This window comes from Ornithorhynchus anatinus, chromosome 15 (genome assembly GCF_004115215.2).
Source record: "Ornithorhynchus anatinus isolate Pmale09 chromosome 15, mOrnAna1.pri.v4, whole genome shotgun sequence".
NCBI classification, from domain to species: Eukaryota; Metazoa; Chordata; class Mammalia; order Monotremata; family Ornithorhynchidae; genus Ornithorhynchus; species Ornithorhynchus anatinus.
Window position 1 is genome coordinate 26,259,120 of NC_041742.1, and position 17,923 is coordinate 26,277,042.

General features: G+C 78.7%; 1 protein-coding gene across 1 annotated transcript in view; it reads left to right on the forward strand.

Moving 5' to 3' along the window:
• Window positions 1-42: 42 nt before the first annotated feature.
• INPP4A (inositol polyphosphate-4-phosphatase type I A) overlaps window positions 43-17,923 on the forward strand; it is a 22,868-nt gene continuing 4,987 nt past the window's right edge. Inside the window, 23 exon segments of the mRNA XM_039914175.1 lie at window positions 43-170; window positions 262-306; window positions 697-815; window positions 1,679-1,744; window positions 1,747-1,797; window positions 3,150-3,229; window positions 3,547-3,664; window positions 4,232-4,322; window positions 4,544-4,691; window positions 4,779-4,909; window positions 5,119-5,223; window positions 6,176-6,284; window positions 6,401-6,584; window positions 6,688-6,906; window positions 7,466-7,607; window positions 13,986-14,158; window positions 15,177-15,194; window positions 15,196-15,231; window positions 15,233-15,302; window positions 15,394-15,520; window positions 15,955-16,095; window positions 16,624-16,721; window positions 17,370-17,684. Coding sequence (XP_039770109.1) covers window positions 71-170; window positions 262-306; window positions 697-815; window positions 1,679-1,744; window positions 1,747-1,797; window positions 3,150-3,229; window positions 3,547-3,664; window positions 4,232-4,322; window positions 4,544-4,691; window positions 4,779-4,909; window positions 5,119-5,223; window positions 6,176-6,284; window positions 6,401-6,584; window positions 6,688-6,906; window positions 7,466-7,607; window positions 13,986-14,158; window positions 15,177-15,194; window positions 15,196-15,231; window positions 15,233-15,302; window positions 15,394-15,520; window positions 15,955-16,095; window positions 16,624-16,721; window positions 17,370-17,684 — 2,686 coding nt within the window. The 5' untranslated portion in view covers window positions 43-70.

Consider the following 17,923-nt stretch of genomic DNA (forward strand, 5'->3'; position numbering starts at 1 on the left):
AGGAGGTCTCCCCGGCCGGCGAGCGGCCCCCCGGGGCCGCGGCGGGAGAGGAGCGGCCCCCCGGGCCGCGATGACGGCCAGGGAGGCCGGCCCGCGGCCCGGGGCCGGGGCCCGGTCGGTCCAGAGGGCCTCCACCGTCGACGTGGACATGCTGGGCCTGACTCTGACGGGTAAGGGGGAGGAGGGTCGCGGCGGCGGGGTCGGGCGCGGCGCCCGGCCCGACGCCGACCCGGCCCCCCGGCCCCCGTGCTTCCTCCGCAGGGAACGTGCGGGATCCCGACGAGCCGGTCTTGGAGTTCAGCTTGGGTGAGGGGACTCGCCCGGCTTTCCCTCCGCCCCCCCCCCCCCCTCCCGCCCCTCCCTCCCCGGGCCGGAGGAGCCCCGGCTGGGCCTCCGAACGGCCCCTCCCTCCCGGCGTTTCCGGCCGGCCCTTCGGAGGCGACCCCCCCGGTCCCTCTCCCCTCCCGAGTCTCCGTCCGGGGCCCCCTCCGGTCGGGAGCGCGCGCGCGCGACGGGCCGGAGGGCGGAGGCGGGCGTCCTTAGAAACGGCTAAAGCGGCGGGCGGGACGGGGAGCGGCGGGAGAGGAGCGGAGCGGGCGGGCCGGCTCGGAGGAGGAGGACGGCCGCCGCGACGGACGGGGGGCTCTGAGGGCTCCCGCCCTTCCCCCCTCCCTCCCCCCCGCCGCCGGCCCGCAGCCTGCAGCGAGCTGCACGCCCCGGCCCTGGATCGGAAGCCGAACAGTTTCGTGACGGTCAGCGTCACGACCCCTCCCCAGGCCTTCTGGACCAAGCACGCTCAGACCGAGATCATCGAGGTGAGTGCCGCGCCCTCCCCTCTCGGGGGAGAGAGTCGGAGGGCCGGGGCGGAGCGCCGGCCCCCGGGAGACCGGCGGCCTCGGTCTCCGTGACCGGGGGCGTCGCCTCATCCGTCGGATTTCTCGAGCGCTCGGCGCTCGCCCGGGGCGGAGGGTCCCCGAGCCCCGGTTGCCCTCCATTTCGGTCCTCTCGCCCCCTCCCTCGGGGCTGGGGTTCCGCCTCCGTTCTCTCGCTCCCCTTCGGAGGCCGTCGTCGTCCGAGCCCCCCGGGAGTCCCTCGCTCCCTCCGCGACCCGGGACCTCGCCCCGGCCCCCGCCCCCCCCCCACCCCGAGCCGGAGGCGCCGCCGGGCGCGGCCGCGAGGGGGGCTCCGGCGCGCCGAGCCCGACGGCCGCCCTCCCGGCCTCGGAGAACCCAGAGAGCCGCCCTCCGCCCCCGGGGAGACGGTGGAGCCCCCCCGGGCCGGGAGACGAAGGGGGCCCCGGTCGCCCCTGCGAGAACTCCCCCGGAGGGAACCCCCCGGGTCTCGGCCGCGGCGTGGAGAACGTCTCGTCCGCGCGGGTCGCCCGGGGGACCGCGTCCGGTTCGTCTCGGGGGCCGTGACCTCGCCGTCTCCGGGGAGGCGAGCGGCGGCTCCGCGGGCCGGGCGGCGCCGGGCTCCCCGGACGTCCGCGCCCGCGACCCGTCCCCGGGCGTGTCCGTCCCCCCGCCCGCGGCGCTCGACGCGTAGGTCGGACGGCCGACGTCTCCCTCGCGCGGGTCCCGCCGACCCGGAGGCCGCCGGCAGCGGAGGAGGCCGGAGGGCGCCGTCGTCCCGGATTTCATCCACCCCCCCCCCCCCCGCTCTCCCTTCTCGGTTCCAGGGGACCAACAACCCGATATTCCTCAGCAGCGTCGCCTTCTTTCCCGACTCCTCCGTCAGTCGGAATGACCCAGGTTCAAGCTCTCCGTGTACGACGTCAAGGACAGATCTCAGGGAACAGTTAAGTGTCGGCGGCCCGGGGCGGTCGGCGCCCGGCGCGGAGCGGGCGCCCGACGGACACCGGACCGGAGGATCGGAACCCGGGTCCTTCCGGCTCCCGGGCCCCCGGGCCCGCGCCGCCTCTCCTCCCGGGCGGTCCCCGACGGGATTCCCCGACGCGAAAAGTCCGGGGCGGGAAGACGAGAGCGGAGGGGGATTTCTCTCTCCCCCCGCCGGCCCACCCCGTCAGGGTGGGGAGACGGAAGGAGGGGCGCGGCGTGGCTCGGCGGCGGGGGGGGCGGGTCGCCCGGCTTCTCCGGGCCTCGGCGACCTCACCCGTGAAACGGAAGCGGCGTGGCTCGGCGGGGAGAGCCCGGGTTTTAGAGTCGGGGGTCGTGAGTCAGCTGTGCGACTGGGGGCGAGTCGCCTGGCTTCTCTGCGCCTCGGTGACCTCGTCTGCGAAATGGGGACGAAGACCGGGAGCCCCGCGTGGGACCGCCCGACTCCCCCGCGCCCACCCCAGCGCTTAGAACGGTGCCCTGCACGCAGGCGAGCGCTCGACCGGTACCGACGTCGTCATCGTCGTTACCGTTAAAACGGGGACGGGGACCGTGAGCCTCCCGGGGGACGACCCGATGACCCCGGGTCCCCCGCCGGCGCTTCGACCGGTGCCCCGCACCTAGTCGGGGCTCGACGAACACCGACGTCGCCGTCGTCACGTCGGGCCGGATCGGGGACGCCCCTGAGAAACGCCGCGGTCATCGCCGGGGACGGGGAGCGGGGTCGGCGGCGGGCGGCCGGCGTGTACGGGAGGGAAGCGGCGGGGCCCGGCGCGAAGAGCGGTCGCTCGGTTCGGTCGGATCTTCGGAGCGCTCGCCGTGCGCCGGGCACCGTGCCGGGCACGGGAGGGCGACGGGCCCGCGGGCCAGGAGGGGGAGGCGGACACGCAGAGGAGCGGCCGGCCGGCGGCGGCGACAGGTAGAAGCGACCCGTCGGGGGGGACGGACGGAATGAGAGACGCGTACGGTCGTCCACGCGTCGGGCCCGGGGGTCGGAGGGACCCGGGTTCTGAGCCGAGCCCCGGCCCCGGGCGGGGCACCCGGCCTCCCCCGAGCCCCGCCGGTCCCGTGAAACGGGGCCGAGGGGAGCGGCCGACGAGAGAGCGCCGGGGCCCCGGCGTTCCCCCGATTCCGCCTCCGCGTCCTCCCCCGGGCGCAGGGCGCGGCGCGCCGCCCGCGGCGGCCGTCGGGTTCGGCCGGGCGACCCCGGGTGGGCCTCGGGGCCGCGAGACGGGGACGAGGGACGGAAGGCCCCCCCCGCCGCGGCCCGGCCCCCGCCGGCGTTCACGGCCCGGCGGTCTCGCCTCTTCCCAGATGTACCTGCTGGGGTCCGCCACCTTCACCGTCAAGGACCTGGTCGAGGAGCAGAATCACCGGCTGCGCCTGGACCTCAGGTCAGCGGCCGCCCCGGGTCCCGATCCCCCCGGAGGACGGGGGTCCGATCCCCGGCCTCCTCCCCGGGCCCGCCGTGAGCCCCGAGTGGGAGGACGACGGTCCCCCGTCTCCCCCCGGGGCCCGGGCGGGGGCTCGGCCCGCGGTCCGGGCGCGGGACGCTCCGCACGGCGCCCCGCGCGCGGCCGCTGGCACGGAAGGAACGCACGCCGACCACAGCGGAGGGGCGCCCGCGTTGGAACCCGGGCCCCGCCGACGCCTCGGCGGGAGGGAGCGGGGGGAGGGGCCCGGCTGACGGAGATCCCGGCGTCCGTCGCAGGTCGGCGGAGGGCGACCGGGTCGGAAACGTCACCGTGGTCGGCTGGCAGACGGACGAGAAATCCGACCCGCCGCCGCCGCCTCCGGCCACGAGGTCCCCGGACACCGTCAACGGGCGGGTGAGTCTCCCCCTCCAGGGAACGCACCCCGAGGCGCTCCGGCCCGGGGCGTCCGGGGGGCCGCCGACCCGGAAATGGGTAAGCCGGGAGGGGGGCGGGGATCCGCTCGCCGCCTCTGGGAGGCCTTCCCCGCCCGGCCTACTCTTCCCGTCCCCGGGAACGGAGATACACCTCCTCCGTCCCCCTCCGCCCGACCGCCGGAGCCGCGCTCTCCGGCCGGCCCCCGCGGCCGACGGGCGTCTTCCGCGCCGGTCTCGCCTCCCCGCGACGCCGTCGTCCGGCGTGCCGCCCGACGGCGTGCCGAGCGTCCGGGGGAGCACGGCGCCGCGGCGAGCGGGCGCGTCCCCCGCCGATCGGCGCGCGCCGCTCTCCCCGGCGCTCGGTCCGGTCCCCCGCGCCCGGCGGATCCCGGCGGAGGAGCGGAGGGAGGGAGGGAGGGAGACGCGGTCCGGGAGAGGAGCGTGACGGGGCGGCCCCGGGGGGCGAGCGGACCCTCCCCGCCGGCCGGCGTCGAGGGGCGCGTCCCGCGCCCGCGCCGACCTCCCCCGGCGTGTCTGCCTCCCCCAGACGGTGCTCCCGGTCGACGAGAGCCTGACGGAGGCCGTGGGGATCCGATCCAAGTACGCCTCGTTGCGGAAGGACGCGTTGCTCCGCTCGGGTAAGCGTCCCGGCGCGCGCGGGACCCGCGCCGCCGTCCGTCCCGACGCGAGCGACCGACGGGCCCGCGTCCGCCCCGGCGGTGACGGTTCTCATCCCGGTGGGGGACGGGGGCCGCCCCGCCGCCCGGCCCCCGCGGCGCTCCCCTCCGCGCCCGGGAGGGGACGGACGGGGACCCTCCCGTGCCGACGGGGCGGCCTCCGGGTGGCTTCGGGCCCGCAGCGTTCGGAGGCGCCGTCTCCCGGCTCTACCGCTTCCCGACGACCGACGGCAACCACCTGAGGATCCTGGAGCAGATGGCCGAGAGCGTGCTGTCCCTCCACGTCCCCCGCCAGCTGGTGAAGCTCCTGCTAGAGGAGGACGCGGCCAGGTGAGGCGGGGCCGCGGAGGGAGGCCCCGGGCGGGGGCGGCCCCGCGGCGGGCCGCCGCCGGACCCGCCCCTTCCGTCTCCCCGCAGGGTCTGCGAGCTGGAAGAGCTGGGAGAGCTGTCCCCGTGCTGGGAGGGCCTGCGGAGGCAGATAGTCGCCCAGTACCAGACCGTCATTCTCACCTATCAGGAGAACCTCACCGACCTCCACCAGTACAAAGGCGAGCGCGGCCCCCCTCTCCTTTTCCGTCTTCCCCTGCGATCCGCGGGAGGTCCGGGAGCTCCCTCTCCCGTACGCCCCCCTGGGTTTCCCCGGGATCCGCGAGGCGCCCCGGCCCGTCGGAGCCGCCGGGGGAGACGCCCGCGGGGCGCCCGGCCCGGGCCCCCGCCGGCCCGTCTGAGGCCCGGGCTCCTCCCTCGCCTCCCTCAGGCCCGTCCTTCAAAGCGAGCAGCCTGAAAGCCGATAAGAAGTTGGAATTCGTCTCCACCAACTTGCACATCCAGAGGATGCGAGTGCAAGACGACGCCGGATCAGGTGACGCCCCGGCCTTCCTCCTCGGGGCCGAGACGGAGAGCGTGCCCGGGGATTTCCCTCTCGTCCCCCCGCGGGGTCGATTCTCTCCCCGGGCCGGGGGGGGGGGGGGGGGGGCGGTCCCGGAGCGCTCGCCGCGGATCGAAGCCGGTGGCGCCGTCCGTCGGGCGCCCGCCGGGGGCCGGGGCCGCCCGGCCGGGGCCGTCGGGCAACCGGGAGAGACCCACGACCCGAGTCCCGGGGCTCCGGCCGCCCCGCCGCTCCTCCACGGAGCGCCGCGCCGAACGCTCGGGGGCGCGACGCCGGCCCCCGCGTCTCCCGAGCCTCGGCAAATAACGGCGCCGAGCTACTCGTACCGGTCGGGAGCCACGACGGTGGCGCCGGCGTCCGTCGGGCGCCGACTCCGGGCCGAGCACGGTCCTGAGCGCCGGGGGAGGCGGCGAGGCGGACGCGGGGCTCCCGGGCTCCGGCCCCCTTTTCCGGCGGCGGTCGCCGAGGCCCAGGGGAGTCCCCGCGGCCGGGCGGCGCAGCCGGGATCGGGGCCCCCCCCCCCCCCCCCCCCGTCCCCTCTCGGGTCTCTCGCCGGTCGCCCCCGGTCCCCGTTCGCCGGTCGAAGCGACCGAGGCCCAGAGGGGGAAGGCGACCGGCCCCGGCTCGTCGGGCGCCTCGCCCCGCCCGTCCCTCCTCACGCGCGGGCGCTCCGTCTCCCCCGACCCCGCGGCGTCCCGAGAAGGACCGCGCTCTCCCGGCCGGGAGGGACCGGCGGGAGGCGGAGGCGGGACTCCTCGGGTCCGCCTAGGGAGCGGGAAGAGCGTCCATCCGGGCCCCCTCCCCCGCCCGTAAAGCCGCGCGTCCTCCCCGCCCCTCCGGTCCGGGGGCTCCCGGCGTCGGGGGGGGGGTCTGCGGGGCGTCGCGCCGAGGGGAGGGGACCCCCGCCCGTCTCTCTCCCGTCCAGACGAGAACTACGACATCGTGACGATAGGCGCCCCCGCCGCCCACTGCCAAGGATTCAAGTCGGGGGGGCTGAGGAAGAGGCTGCACAAGTTCGAGGAGGCGAAGAAGCGGTGAGCGGCGGGCGGCGGGCCGCTCCGCGCGAGAGGTCGCGTCCGTCGGCCGCGGCCCGGGGAACCGGCCCCTCCGGGGAGACCCAGCCGCGCCCCCCTCTCCGTCCCCCTTCCAGCCCGCCGTCCGCCTCGCAGTCCGTCATCTACGTCCCCCAGGACGTCGCCCGGGCCAGGGAGATCATCGCCCAGATCGACACCCTGAAGACGCAAGTCAGTTACTACGCCGAGAGGCTGTCCAGGGCCGCCAAGGACCGGTCGGCCAACGGGCTGGAGAGGACCCTGGCCATCCTAGCCGACAAGGTGAGGGGGCGGGCGGCGCGGGGGAGTCGCCCCGGGGGGGGGGGGGGGGTCGGATCTCCGGCCCGGCGCGGAGGCCCGATCCGCCGCCTCCGCCCTCCCTCAGACGAGGCAGCTCGTCACGGTCTGCGACTGCAAGCTCCTGGCCAGCTCCATCCACGGGCTGAAGGCCGCGCGGCCCGACTACGTCGCCTCCGAGGCCTCGCCCACCTCGGGGGACGGCGAGCGGGTCACGCTGAGGAACGACCGGACACGCTGGCGGCGAGCGTGGACGGGGAGGAACAGCCGGTCGTCGCCGCAGGCCGACCGGCACGAGGAGGAGTGGGTGAGCCCGGCCGGGACGGGCGGCCCGGGGCCGGGGACGCGCCGCGGACCGCGTCGCCTCCCCGGCCGGGTCGAGAGCGCGAGGCGGGCGTTTGGCGGGGGAGCGAGGAAGGAAAACGCAAAGGGACGGGCGTCTCCCGTCCGGAGCGGCCCTCCGTCGGCCGGGAAACGGGCCCGGGCCCGCCCCGTCGCGGGAACGGAGCCCGGCGCGGAGCGAGCGCCTGACCCGCCGACACCGCGTCGTCGTCCCCTCTCCGTCCGGGGAGGGCGCCCGGGATCCGGCGGCGGCGCCCTGGAGCGGCCCGCCGGGCGCCGTTCCGGACGCCGGGGCGGCGACCGTGCCGCCGGAGGCCGGGGGCCCCGCGGACCCGAGGTCGGCGGGTCGGACGCGGCCGGGCGGGGGCCCCGATCCCCTCGCCTCCGGCTCGGGGTCGGCGCTCGGGAGACGGCGGCGCGGGCGGGCGGGCGCCCCCTCCGGCCGGAACGACGAAGCTCTCGTCGCTGTCGTCCCCGGACGGACGGGTGACGGAGCTTTTCGCTCGTCCTCTCCTCTTCCGAAGGAGAAGGTCTGGCTGAACGTGGACAAGAGCCTGGACTGCGTCATCCAGAGAGTGGACAAGCTCCTGCTCCGCGAGCGGCCGCCGCCCGGCCAGGCCCGCGACGACGTCCCCCGCCCGGACGCCGGCTGCCCCGCCAAGAAAGGTAATCGGGATAACCGAGCGTACTGGATCACACCCGGAGCCCCGGGCGAGGCGCGCTCGCCGCCGTCGTCTCCGCCGCCGTCCTCCTCCTCCTCCACGCGGCCCTCCGCCCGCCACGCTCCCGGACAGACAAGTGCGTATGAGTCCCGCCGTCGGCCGCCGTCCCCCTCCTCGCTCTGTCGGCCCCGCTCGCCCTCTCGCCCCGCCGCTCTCTCTCGCCCCTCCTCCGCTTCTCGCTCCCGGCCGGGATCCCGGCCGGGATCCCGGCCGGGGTCGCGCCGCGGCGTCCGCGGCTCCGACCTCTCCCGACCCCGGGTCCCCGGAGCGGATTTTGAGGATCCCCCCCCCCCCCCCCGGGCTCCCGGCGAGGCCGCCTCCGTCGGGGAAGGCGCTTCGGCTCGGGTCACCCGGCTCGGCCCCGTTTCCCGAGGGCGTCCTTCTTCTGCGGCTCTCTCGCGGCCGGGGTTCGAACCCCGGTCCCCGCCGCGGGCCGGGCCCGGGTTCCCGTCCGGCCGCCGCCGCCGCCGCCGCGGGTCCGCTCGCCTCGCCTCTCTGGGCCCCGCTCGCCTCATCTGCGAAATGGGGGCGCGAGCCCCGCGCGGGACGGGGACCGCGGCCGACCCGACCTCGGCCCGGTGCCGGGCACCGGAGCGAGCGCCTCGCGGACGCCGGCGCCGGCGTGGTCACGGTCATCGTCGGATGGTCGGGTCACGGAGCTTTCCGCTCGGCCCCGGGAGAGCGAGCGGCCCGGTCCCGGTCCCCGTCCCCGTCCCCCCCCCCCGCCGGGCCCGCGGCCGAAGACGGGGAGGGCGCGGGGATCGGAGCCCCCTCTCGCGGACGAGGAAACCGAGGCCCAGGGAAGGCAGGGGGCCCGCCTCCTCCGCCCGTCTGCCGGGCGACCTCGCTTCCCGGGCCCCGGCGACCTCGTCCGCAAGATGGGGCCGGAGACGGCGAGCCCCACCGGCCCGGCGTTGGCTACGGTGCCCGGCGCGGAGCGGGCGCTCGGCAAATACCGTCAGGGGGGACGAACCCGCCCGGCCGCCTCGGGAACCCGGACGGGTTCTCGCCCGTCTTTCCGTCGTCTTTTTCCTTTTCGCGTTCCGCTCGTCCCGACGGCGCCCGTCGCCGGGCGGGTCGGGCCCCACCCCGAGGAACGTCCCCGCGGCGTTCCCCGGTTCAGGAGACGGGGGCCGAGGGATCGACGGCTGGGCGGCTCCCTCCCCTCTCCGTCCCGTCCCCGCTCCCTCTCCTCCGCCGCGCCGCGGGCGCCCCGTCTCCGTTCCGCGGCCGACCCGCCCGCTCTCCTCGCCGAGTCGCCGACCCGAGCGGGAGGCGGGGGCCGCCGGGACCGGCCTCTCCCGAAAGGAGACCGGCCCCGGCGAGTCCTCCGTGGATGCGGACGCCGGGCCTACCCCCCCGGGGCGGCTTCCCTCGCCTTCCCGGCGTCGCCGGCCCGGAGCGCCGGCGCCCCGGCACGTGGCGAGCGCTCCGACGGACGCCGTCGCCGACGGGCCCCGCGCCTCTCCGCCCCGTCGGCGGAAGAGACCGGACCCCCCGCCGCTCGGCCGGGCCTCCTCGGCCGGCCCCCGGAGGCGGGCCGGAGCCCCCCGGTCCCCGCGGGTCCCGGGCTTTTCCGACCCCGCCGCTCCCCGTTCCGGGCCGAGGGCCCCGGCGGGGGGCGCGCCTCTCAACGGGCGACAGATGACGACGACGGCCGGGGTCCGCGGCGCTCGCCGCGGGCCGGGCGCCGTTCCGAGCTCCGGGGCGGGTGGAAGGAGAGGCCCGCGTCTCCGGCGGGGACCCCCGCGGCCCCGGAGCTGTCCCGGCGGGGCCAAGCCGCCCGGGGGAGGTCACGCTCCGGCCGCGTCTCCTTTCCGTTCGGCGGCGCCGCCGGCTGCTCGGCGTAGTCGCTTTAAGCCTCCGAGTCGCTTTCCGTCCTGGGACCTCGCCGCCGCCCGTTAATCACGGTTGTCGCCCCTCCGTCTCTGTGCCAGATCGCGGCTCCCGTCCCGAAGACCGCGGCCAGGTACGTTCCGCTCCCCGTCCCGGCCGGCGCGGACCCGGCCCCCGCCCCGCGGCCGTGACCCGCCGCCGTCGGCCCCGGCCCCCTCGGGTCCCCCGCCGCTCCGACCGGAGAGGACGCCGGCGGCGGGGCCCCGGGCGGCTGCGGGCGGGATCCCGCGGCGGGCGCGGGGCGCGGCGGCCGTCCGGCGGCGGGGAGAGTCCCGGGCGCCCCGCGGGGCCGCCCGTCGTCACCCGGGGGGCGGTAGCCGCGGAGGGGCCCGGATCGGGCTCCCCGGGGAGGTCGGCCGCGGGGGAGGCGGGCCCGGAACGGTCCGGCGCGCCCGAGGGAGGCGTCGACCCCGTCCGCCGATGGTCACGCGGGGCTTTTCGGCGAAGGGCCCGGCGGGCCGGTCGGAGGGCGGGCGGAGAGGGGCGCGACCGGAGCGACGGCTAAAACACGCCAGCGCGGGGCTCGGGGGGGCGGGGGCGGCCCGGGCCGCGGCTGGGCGCCAGAGCCGAGGCCGGGGAAGGGGAGGCGGGCGGAGGTCGTCGGGGAGAGGGACCGGTGGGCTCGAGAGCGGGGGAGACCGGAGCCGGGTCGCCGTGGACGGGAGCGCTCGGGCCGCGGGCGGGGGGCCGGGCCCCGGCGCCGGGGAGGACCGGCCGATGGGGCTCGCGGGGGCGGCGGGCGGACGGGGCCGGGCCCGGGCGCGCAAAGGCCGGGGCCCCGGTCCCGGCTCCGCCGGGCGAGGTCGCCGCGCCTTCTCCGGGCCTCAGGGTCCCCTCGGCGGGGAGGGGGGGGGAACCGGGGAGCCCTCGGGGGACGCGCTCCCCCGGCCCCGTCCGCCCGGGCCCCGGGGCGGCCGCTCGGCACACGGCGAGCGCCCCCGCGGAGGATCGGTCGTCGCCGTCGTGGCGGAGCCGTCGGCCCGGCGGCCCTCCCCTCCGCCGTCTAGACGAGGCGACCTCTCCCCGGGCTCTCGCCGTACGTTCCCCGGACCGTCTCGCTCGGCCCCTCTCCGCAGGGCGGAGCCCGGGCGGTCGGCCCTCGGTCCCGTGGAGCGGCGATCCCGTGCGGGACGCCGTATCCGAGCGTCGGGGAGGGTACGGCGCGGCGGGCCCGGCCGCCGCGTCCCCGGCCCGGGAGCAGGGCTCGGGCCTCGCAGGCTCCGGAGCGGACCGGAAGGTGACGGGATGACGGCGGCGGCGACGGCGGCCGTTAAGCGCCCGCTCCGTGCCGGGCGCCGCCCTGAGCGCCGGGGGGGGGGCGGGGAGGGAGGGGATCGGGCCGGTCCCGCGCGGGGGCTCCCGGTCTTGGGCCCCTTTCGCGGAGGAGGGAACCGAGGCCCAGATGAGTCGAGCCAAGTACCCGGGCCGACGGGTGGCGGAGGCGGGATCGGGACCCGGGACCCCCGCGTCCCGAGGCCGCGCCCTGGCCGCCGAGCCGCGCCGCCGCCCGGGGAAGGGGAGGGAGGAGCCCGGCCGGCCCGGACGAGAGCCGGGGGCCGGGGGCCGTTCCCGGGGACCCCGGGGGACGGGCCGGGCGGGGCCGGACCCCGTCGCCCCCATTCCCGAACGCGCTCCGGGGAGAGCTCCGGGCCGGTCGTGGCGGGAAGGGCGTCCGCCGGGCCCGGGTCGGGGGGGGAGAAACCCGCGGGCGCGGGCTGCCGGATCCGCCGCGTCGAACCCGGCCCGGGCGCCCGACCCCCGGCCGCCGCGGGCCGACCCGATCCGCTCGCGTCCGGGCGCGCCGTCGGCCCTCGACCGCTCCCGCGATCGTTACCGTTACCGCCCCGAACGGTCCCGGCCCCGCCGCCTCGCCGCCGGGTGACCGGCGGACGAGCCGCCCGGCTTCTCCGCGACTCCGAACCCGCCCGTTCCTGCCGCCGAGGGGCGAGCCCCGCGGGGTCGCCTCTCGTCCGTCCCGGCGCCCGGCGCGGTGTCGGGCGCGGGGGTCGCGGACGCCTCCCGGAGAAGGGGGACTCGCTTCCCGTCCCCCCTCCTCCCGCAACCGGTCGGCCCCGGGCGTCTTGCGGCTTCCCCGGGGCTTGGCACGGCGCTTATCCATTCGATCGTTGGACGGTATTCATCGGGCGCTTGCCACGTGCGGGGCGCCGTACCGAGCGCTCGGAACGGACGATCAGACACCCCCCCCCCCCCCCCCGACGGGCCCGCGGTCCAATCGGGGGAGACGGACGACCAAACCGACAGCGGTAGATCGAATCGAGGGGACGGGCGTCTCGTTAACGGAACGACGAGGGTAACGGAAACGCACGCGGTCGCGAGCGGCCGTCGGGCGCCGTCGTCACGGCCGCGGAAGTCACCGTCGGCCGCGGGTCCGGGGGCCCGAGGCGTCCTCGGGACGGGTCGAGGGGGGAGAGCGACACGGGGTCGAGAGAGGCGGACGGGGAAGGGAGAGAGAAGGCGGACGGAGAGAGAGAAAGATGTGAGGCATCCGAAGGGCCGGCAGCTCACCCTCGGCGCTCCTTCCCGAGAAGGCCCGCCGTCCGAGCGCCAGCCGAAGGCGGGCGCGCCCGCTCCCTATCCCCGGGACGGTGACGGTCTAAGGGTCGGGTTTCCGCCGCGAGGTGGGGGGGGGGGGGGGGGCGCGGGAGGAAGAGCGACCGGCCGGGGGAGCGGACGCGCCGCGTCGGGAGGACGACGGGAACGGCTCCGTCCCCACGCCCGGGCCCCGCCGCCGGCGCGCCCTCCGACCCCCTCCCTCCGCGACCCGCCCGGAAGGCCAACGGGAGCGGGTCTCCGGCCTCTCCGGCGGCCGCCTCCCGGAGGGCGAGAGGGTCGAGCCCGGAGACCCGCCCGAGCGCGGGACCCGCGCCCCGCCGCAGAGCCCCCGACCGGGGGGCCCCCCCGCCCCGCTCTCCGCCGTGAGCTCGCTGAACCCCCCGCGTCTCGCCTTCTCCTTCCTCTCCTCCCCCGCCTCCTTCCGCCGCTCCCCCCTTTCTTGTCTTCCCCGCCTCCTCCCCCGCTCCGTGTTTTGCTGCAGAAGCCCCCCCGGTAGGCCGGCCGTCTGCTGCTCCCTGCCGCGCTCTGCTTCCCGGGCCCAGCGGCGTCCGCGCTCGGCGGGGATAACGAGCCGGTCCCGTGACGCGAGGTACCAGTCCTTCCCGGGGGCTCAGGCGGGCCCCGGAGACCGCCTCGTCCGGCCGGGGGCCGGGGGGCGCAGGCGGGGAGTCGGGCCGGAGCGGAAGGCGACGAGGAGGGGGTCCGTCGGGGACGGCCTCCGGGAGGCCTCCTGTTGAAAACGCGCTCGTCGAGCGCTCCCGCGGGGCGCGGCCCGGGGGCCCGAGGAGCGGCTTCGCCCGAGGTCGCCGGCGGCGGCGGCGGCGCCCGCGCCCTCTTCGGGGCCGTCGTCTCGGGTCGGTCGGCGGCGTCCGTCGGGGCTCCTGGGGGCCCGGGCGCTAAGCGGGAAGGGGCCTTCCCCGCCCCGTCCGAACCCTCGGAGGGGAAGGGCCGGAGCGAGCGGAGGCCCAAGCGGAACGGCCGCGCGGGCCGCCGGGGCGGGGTAGAGGCCGGGCGGGTCCGGCCCCCGGCGGGGAGGACGCTCGGCGCGTCGCTCCCCGGCCGGAGAACGGGCGGGCCGGGGTGGAGGGCGGAGAGTCAGAGCGGGGTGGGCGGGGAGAGGACGGAAGGGCCGACGTGCGCGGTTCGCCATTGTCGCCGAGGAGCGGAGGGCCGCGCGGCGATCTCTCGTCAACGGGGGAGCCTCCCGGGGGACGGCTCCGGAGAGGGGAGGGATCCGGGCCGCGGTCGGAGGGCCGCGGCGCGAGGGCGGCCGGAGCCGCCGGTCACGGGGGGGGGGGCGGGTGCCGCGGGCCGAGAGAAACGTCCGGACCCCCGGGGGGGGGGGGGTCCGCGAGGTCGCCGCCGGGGCGGACGGCGGGGGCGCGCCGGCCCGGACCGGGGGAACCGCCCCGGTCCCCGCCCCCGGGCGCCGGGGCCGCGGCGAGCGTCCCCCCGTCCCCGGGGCCTTCCCTCCTCCCGGCCGAGAGGGCCCGTCGGGGCGCGGCCGGCGGTCGCCGTCCCCCCCCGAGGAGGCGCGGGAGGCCGGCCGCCGGGGAGGCCGGGGCCGGCGGGGAGGAGGGCGTCCGGAGCGGAGAGGCCGAGCCGCCCGCCCTCCCGGGGCCGCCCCGTCCCCGGAAACGGAGCCGTTCCCGCCCCTCCCCGCCGTCTCCCCCGCCTCCGTGTGGAGCGGGAACGCGCCGCCCGTCGGGGGCCGGGCGGTCGCCTCGTCGCCGCGGGGCCGGGGGGACGGTTCGGTCCTCCTCTCTCCGGCCCGGATCCTTCCGAGTGCATTCAGCGCCTCCCTTCCCCTCCTTTCTTCCCGGGGGGGGGACCCCCCGCCCCGCCCCGACAGGCGAATGGAGCGAGGCCCTGTACCCGCTGCTGACGACGCTGACGGACTGCGTGGCCATGATGAGCGACAGGGCCAAGAAAGCCATGGTCTTCCTGCTGATGCAGGACAGCGCCCCGACCATAGCCGCTCACCTCAGCCTCCAGTACCGCAGGGACGTCGTCTTCTGCCAGACGGTGAGCCCGACGCGTCCGGGGACGGGGTCCCGGGCCGAAAGATCCCCCCCCCCCCCGCGGCCTTCCCGCTCGGGACGGGCGACCGAAACCCGTCCGGGAAGCCCCGGCCGGCGTCCCGGAGACGCCTCGCCGGCCGGCGTCCCCGCCGTCCCGTGCGCGGGCGACGTCCGACGGAGCCGGACGTGACCGCCGCGGGGAGGGGGGAGAGCGGGCGCGCGGGGGCGACGCGCAAAGGAGCGGGAGAGGAGGGAGAGCGTCGCTTAGTCGGGAAGGGCCGCTCGGAGCGGCCGTCCCTCGGCCCCCGTCCGGCGGCCGGGACGACGACGACGGTCTCCGTCCGGCGGTCCCGCGCGGGGCGTGCCCGCCGCCGCGTCCCGGGGCCGGATCGGAACCCGCGTCCCCCGACTCCCCGGGGCCCGGCCTCTCCGCGGAGCGCCTCGCTCCTCCCCTCCCTTCCGCCGGGCCCTCGGGGAGGCGGAGGATTCGCCGGGCGTCGCCTCGGGCCTCCCCCTCCCCGCCGGACCCCCCGGAGACCTTTCTCGGCGGTTTTTTCTCGCCGCTCCTCATTCGACCGTCTCGGGCCCGCGCGTCTTTCCGGTTGTTTCCGCCGCGGCGCCCGCCGGGCGCCGGCCGCCGCCCCCGCCCGGTCCTGTCTCCGGCGCGCCCGGGAGGTCCCGGGGTCGACGGGAGATGATCCGGCGGGGCCCGGGGCGCGTGGGCCCGGCCCCGGCCCCGGCCCGCGACGGAGGGCGCGGCGCCCACCCGGCTTCCGATCCCGGCTCCGCCGCTCAATAGCGACGGCGGCCGCCCGTTGGGCGCCCGCCGCGGAGCGGCGTCCCGAGCGCCGGGGTAGAGCCGGGGCCATCGGCGGCCCGCGCGGGGCCCCCGCCCGACCCCCGTCTCCCCGGCCGAGCCCCGCTGCCGTGCGACCCGGGGCCGGTCCCCCCGTGCGCGGAAGGGGGCCGGGGCCGTCCGGGCCCCCCGCGACCCGCCGCCCTCCGTCTCTCGCCCGGCGCAGCTGACGGCCCTCGTCTGCCGGCTTCGTCGTCAAGCTGCGGACCCGCCTCCGCGAGGGACGGCTTCCTGCGGCAGCTCTACACCATCGGCCTCCTGGCCCAGTTCGAGAGCCTCCTGAGCACGTACGGTGAGGACGGGGCCCGCGCCGGCCCGCCCGGCCCCCCGCGCCCGCGACCCCCCCGCCCCCGGCCGGTCCGACTCCCCCTCTCCCCCGCCAGGGGAGGAGCTGGCCATGCTGGAGGAACATGAGCCTGGGCATCGCGGACCTGAGGAACGTGACTTCAAGGTGACGCAGGCCGCCTCCGCCGCCTCCGCCGACATGCTGCCCGTCATCACGGGAAACCGGTGAGGCGGGGGAGGGGCGGGAGAGGGGCCGGGCGGAGGGGCGGCGACCGCCGGGCGGGGCGGGGGGATCGTCCGGGAGGGGGCGGGGCGGAGGGGGGCCGCGCCTCGCCGCCGCCGCGGTCCCGACGTCCTCCTGGCCCGTCCCCGTCCTTTTAAACGGGCGTCGGGGCCGTCCGCCTCCCTCCGTCCGTCCGATCGTATCCACCGGGCGCCTACGACGCGCGGAGCGCCGGGCCGAGCGCCCGGAACGGACGGCTCGGCCGCAGGCGATCCTCGCCGTCCGATCGGTTTAACGGGACGGGGTCCTCGTGTGTCTCTGCGTCCTTGATTCCGGTCGTCGTCGTCGTCCCCCCCCCCTCGGGCGGCGGCGGGCCGGAGGGCGGGGGCGGGGGCCGGCCCTCTGACGGCCCCCCGCCCCGCCCTCTCCTCCCCAGCGACGGCTTCAACGTGCGCGTCCCGCTGCCCGGCGGCCTCTTCGACGTCCTGCCCCGCGAGATCCAGAGCGGCATGCTGCTCAGGGTCCAGCCCGTCCTCTTCAACGTGGGCATCAACGAGCAGCAGACCCTCGCCGAGAAGTACGCCGCCCGGGGCGGGCGGGAGGGCCCGGGTCCCGATCCCGGGTCCCGCTCGCCCCGTCGGGGGGACGGAGCCCGGGAGCCCCCCCGTCGGTTCCCTCGACGCTACCCGCCGAGCGCCCGCCACGCGCGGGGCACCGGACCCACGGGGACGGGAACGGGCCGGCTCGGTCGCGCTAAGCAGGATCGAGCACAGGCGACGGAATCAAGAGCGCGTCCCCCTCCCCGGACGCCCCGCCCGCGGCGTCCGCGTCGGGACCGCCGAGTCGGATCGGTCCGCGACCCCCCCCGGAGGGCCGAGATCGCGCCCGCGGGGCGACGGGACGCCGGCCGGGGCGGGCCGGCGGGCGCACGGGGCCCGGTGCCCCGGCGGCGTCGGTCGATGCGCCTCGGGCGCCTCGGGCCCGGGCCCGGGGGGCGGCGGGACCCCGCGGAGGGAGAACGGGTCGCGCGCGGGGGAGACGGGGCGCGGGGAGGCGGCCCCCGGGCCTCCCACCGGGCGTCCGCCGTCCCCCTCCCGCCCCGAAGGTTCGGCGACACGTCCCTGCAGGAGGCGATCAACGTGGAGAGTCTGGTGCGCCTCAATTCCTACTTCGAGCAGTTCAAGGAAGTGCTGCCGGAAGACTGTGAGTCCCCCCTCGGGAGAGCGCCGTTTCCGGCGGCCTCGGGCTCTCGCGTCCCCTCCGCCGAGCGCGGGGGGCCCCGGAGGGAGCGTCGGGCGAGCTGCCCGCCGGCTTCCCGCGGGGGGGGAAGGCCTCCGCGGGGCCGAGGGCGTAACCGGCCCATCGAGGGGCCGTAATCCGGGCCCCGGGAAGCGCTCGCCGGCCGCCGGGGCGGATCCGGCCGACGGGGTCGGGGGGCCCCCCTGCGGTCCGTCTCCTTCCCCGTTTCTGCGGACGAGGGGAGCGGGGCCCGGAGGGCGCGGCGGCACGCGGCGGAGCCCGGGCTTAGAAACCGCAGACCCTCCGACCTCCCACGGCCGGGCTCCGCCCCCGCGCCGCGCCCGCCTTCCGGCCGGCGTCTCGGGTCTCCCTTCTAACGGCCCGCACCGAGCGTCCGTACCGCGGGCCGGGCCCCACGCGGGGCCCGCGGTCTCGTCGGGCCGTCGGGGGAACCCGTCGGGCGCTCGCTCCGCGCGGGGCACCGAGCTCGGGCGCCCCGGCGGGGGGGACGGGACGTGACGTGACGCGGCGGACCCCGGCGCCGGAGAGGACGCGGCCCCCCCGTCCTCGTGTCGTGTCTCGACGCCGTGGTTTCGACGTTCCTCCTGCCAGGTCTGCCTCGCTCTCGGAGTCAGACCTGCCTGCCCGAGCTGCTGCGTTTCTTGGGGCAGAACGTGCACGCCCGGAAGAACAAGAACGTGGACATCCTGTGGCAGGCCGCCGAGGTACGCGGCGGGGAGGGGCGGGGGACGGCGGGGGCCGGGGCCCCGCGTGCGACGACGAGAACGTCGGCGTCGGCCAGGCGCTCACTACGTGCACCGTCCCGAGCGCCGGGGGAGCTCCGGGGTCGTCGGGTCGTCCCGCGTGAGGCTCTTTCTGAATCCCCGTCGGACGGGCGAGGGAACCGAGGCCCGCGGTCACCCGGCCGCCGAGGGGCCGGGCCGGGGGTCGGACCCACGAGCTCCGACTCCCTGGCCCGGGCTCTTCCCGCCGAGCCACGCCGCCTCCCCGTCCGTCCCCCCCCCCCCCCCGCTCGGCCGCGGCGCGTCCCCTCCCGAGCGTCCGGCGCCGTGCTCCGCGCCCGGGAGATGCCGCCGACGGGCAGACGGCGCCGGGCGGCGTGGCCCGGCGGGCCCCGGGGTCGCGGGGACCCGGGGTCTCGTCCG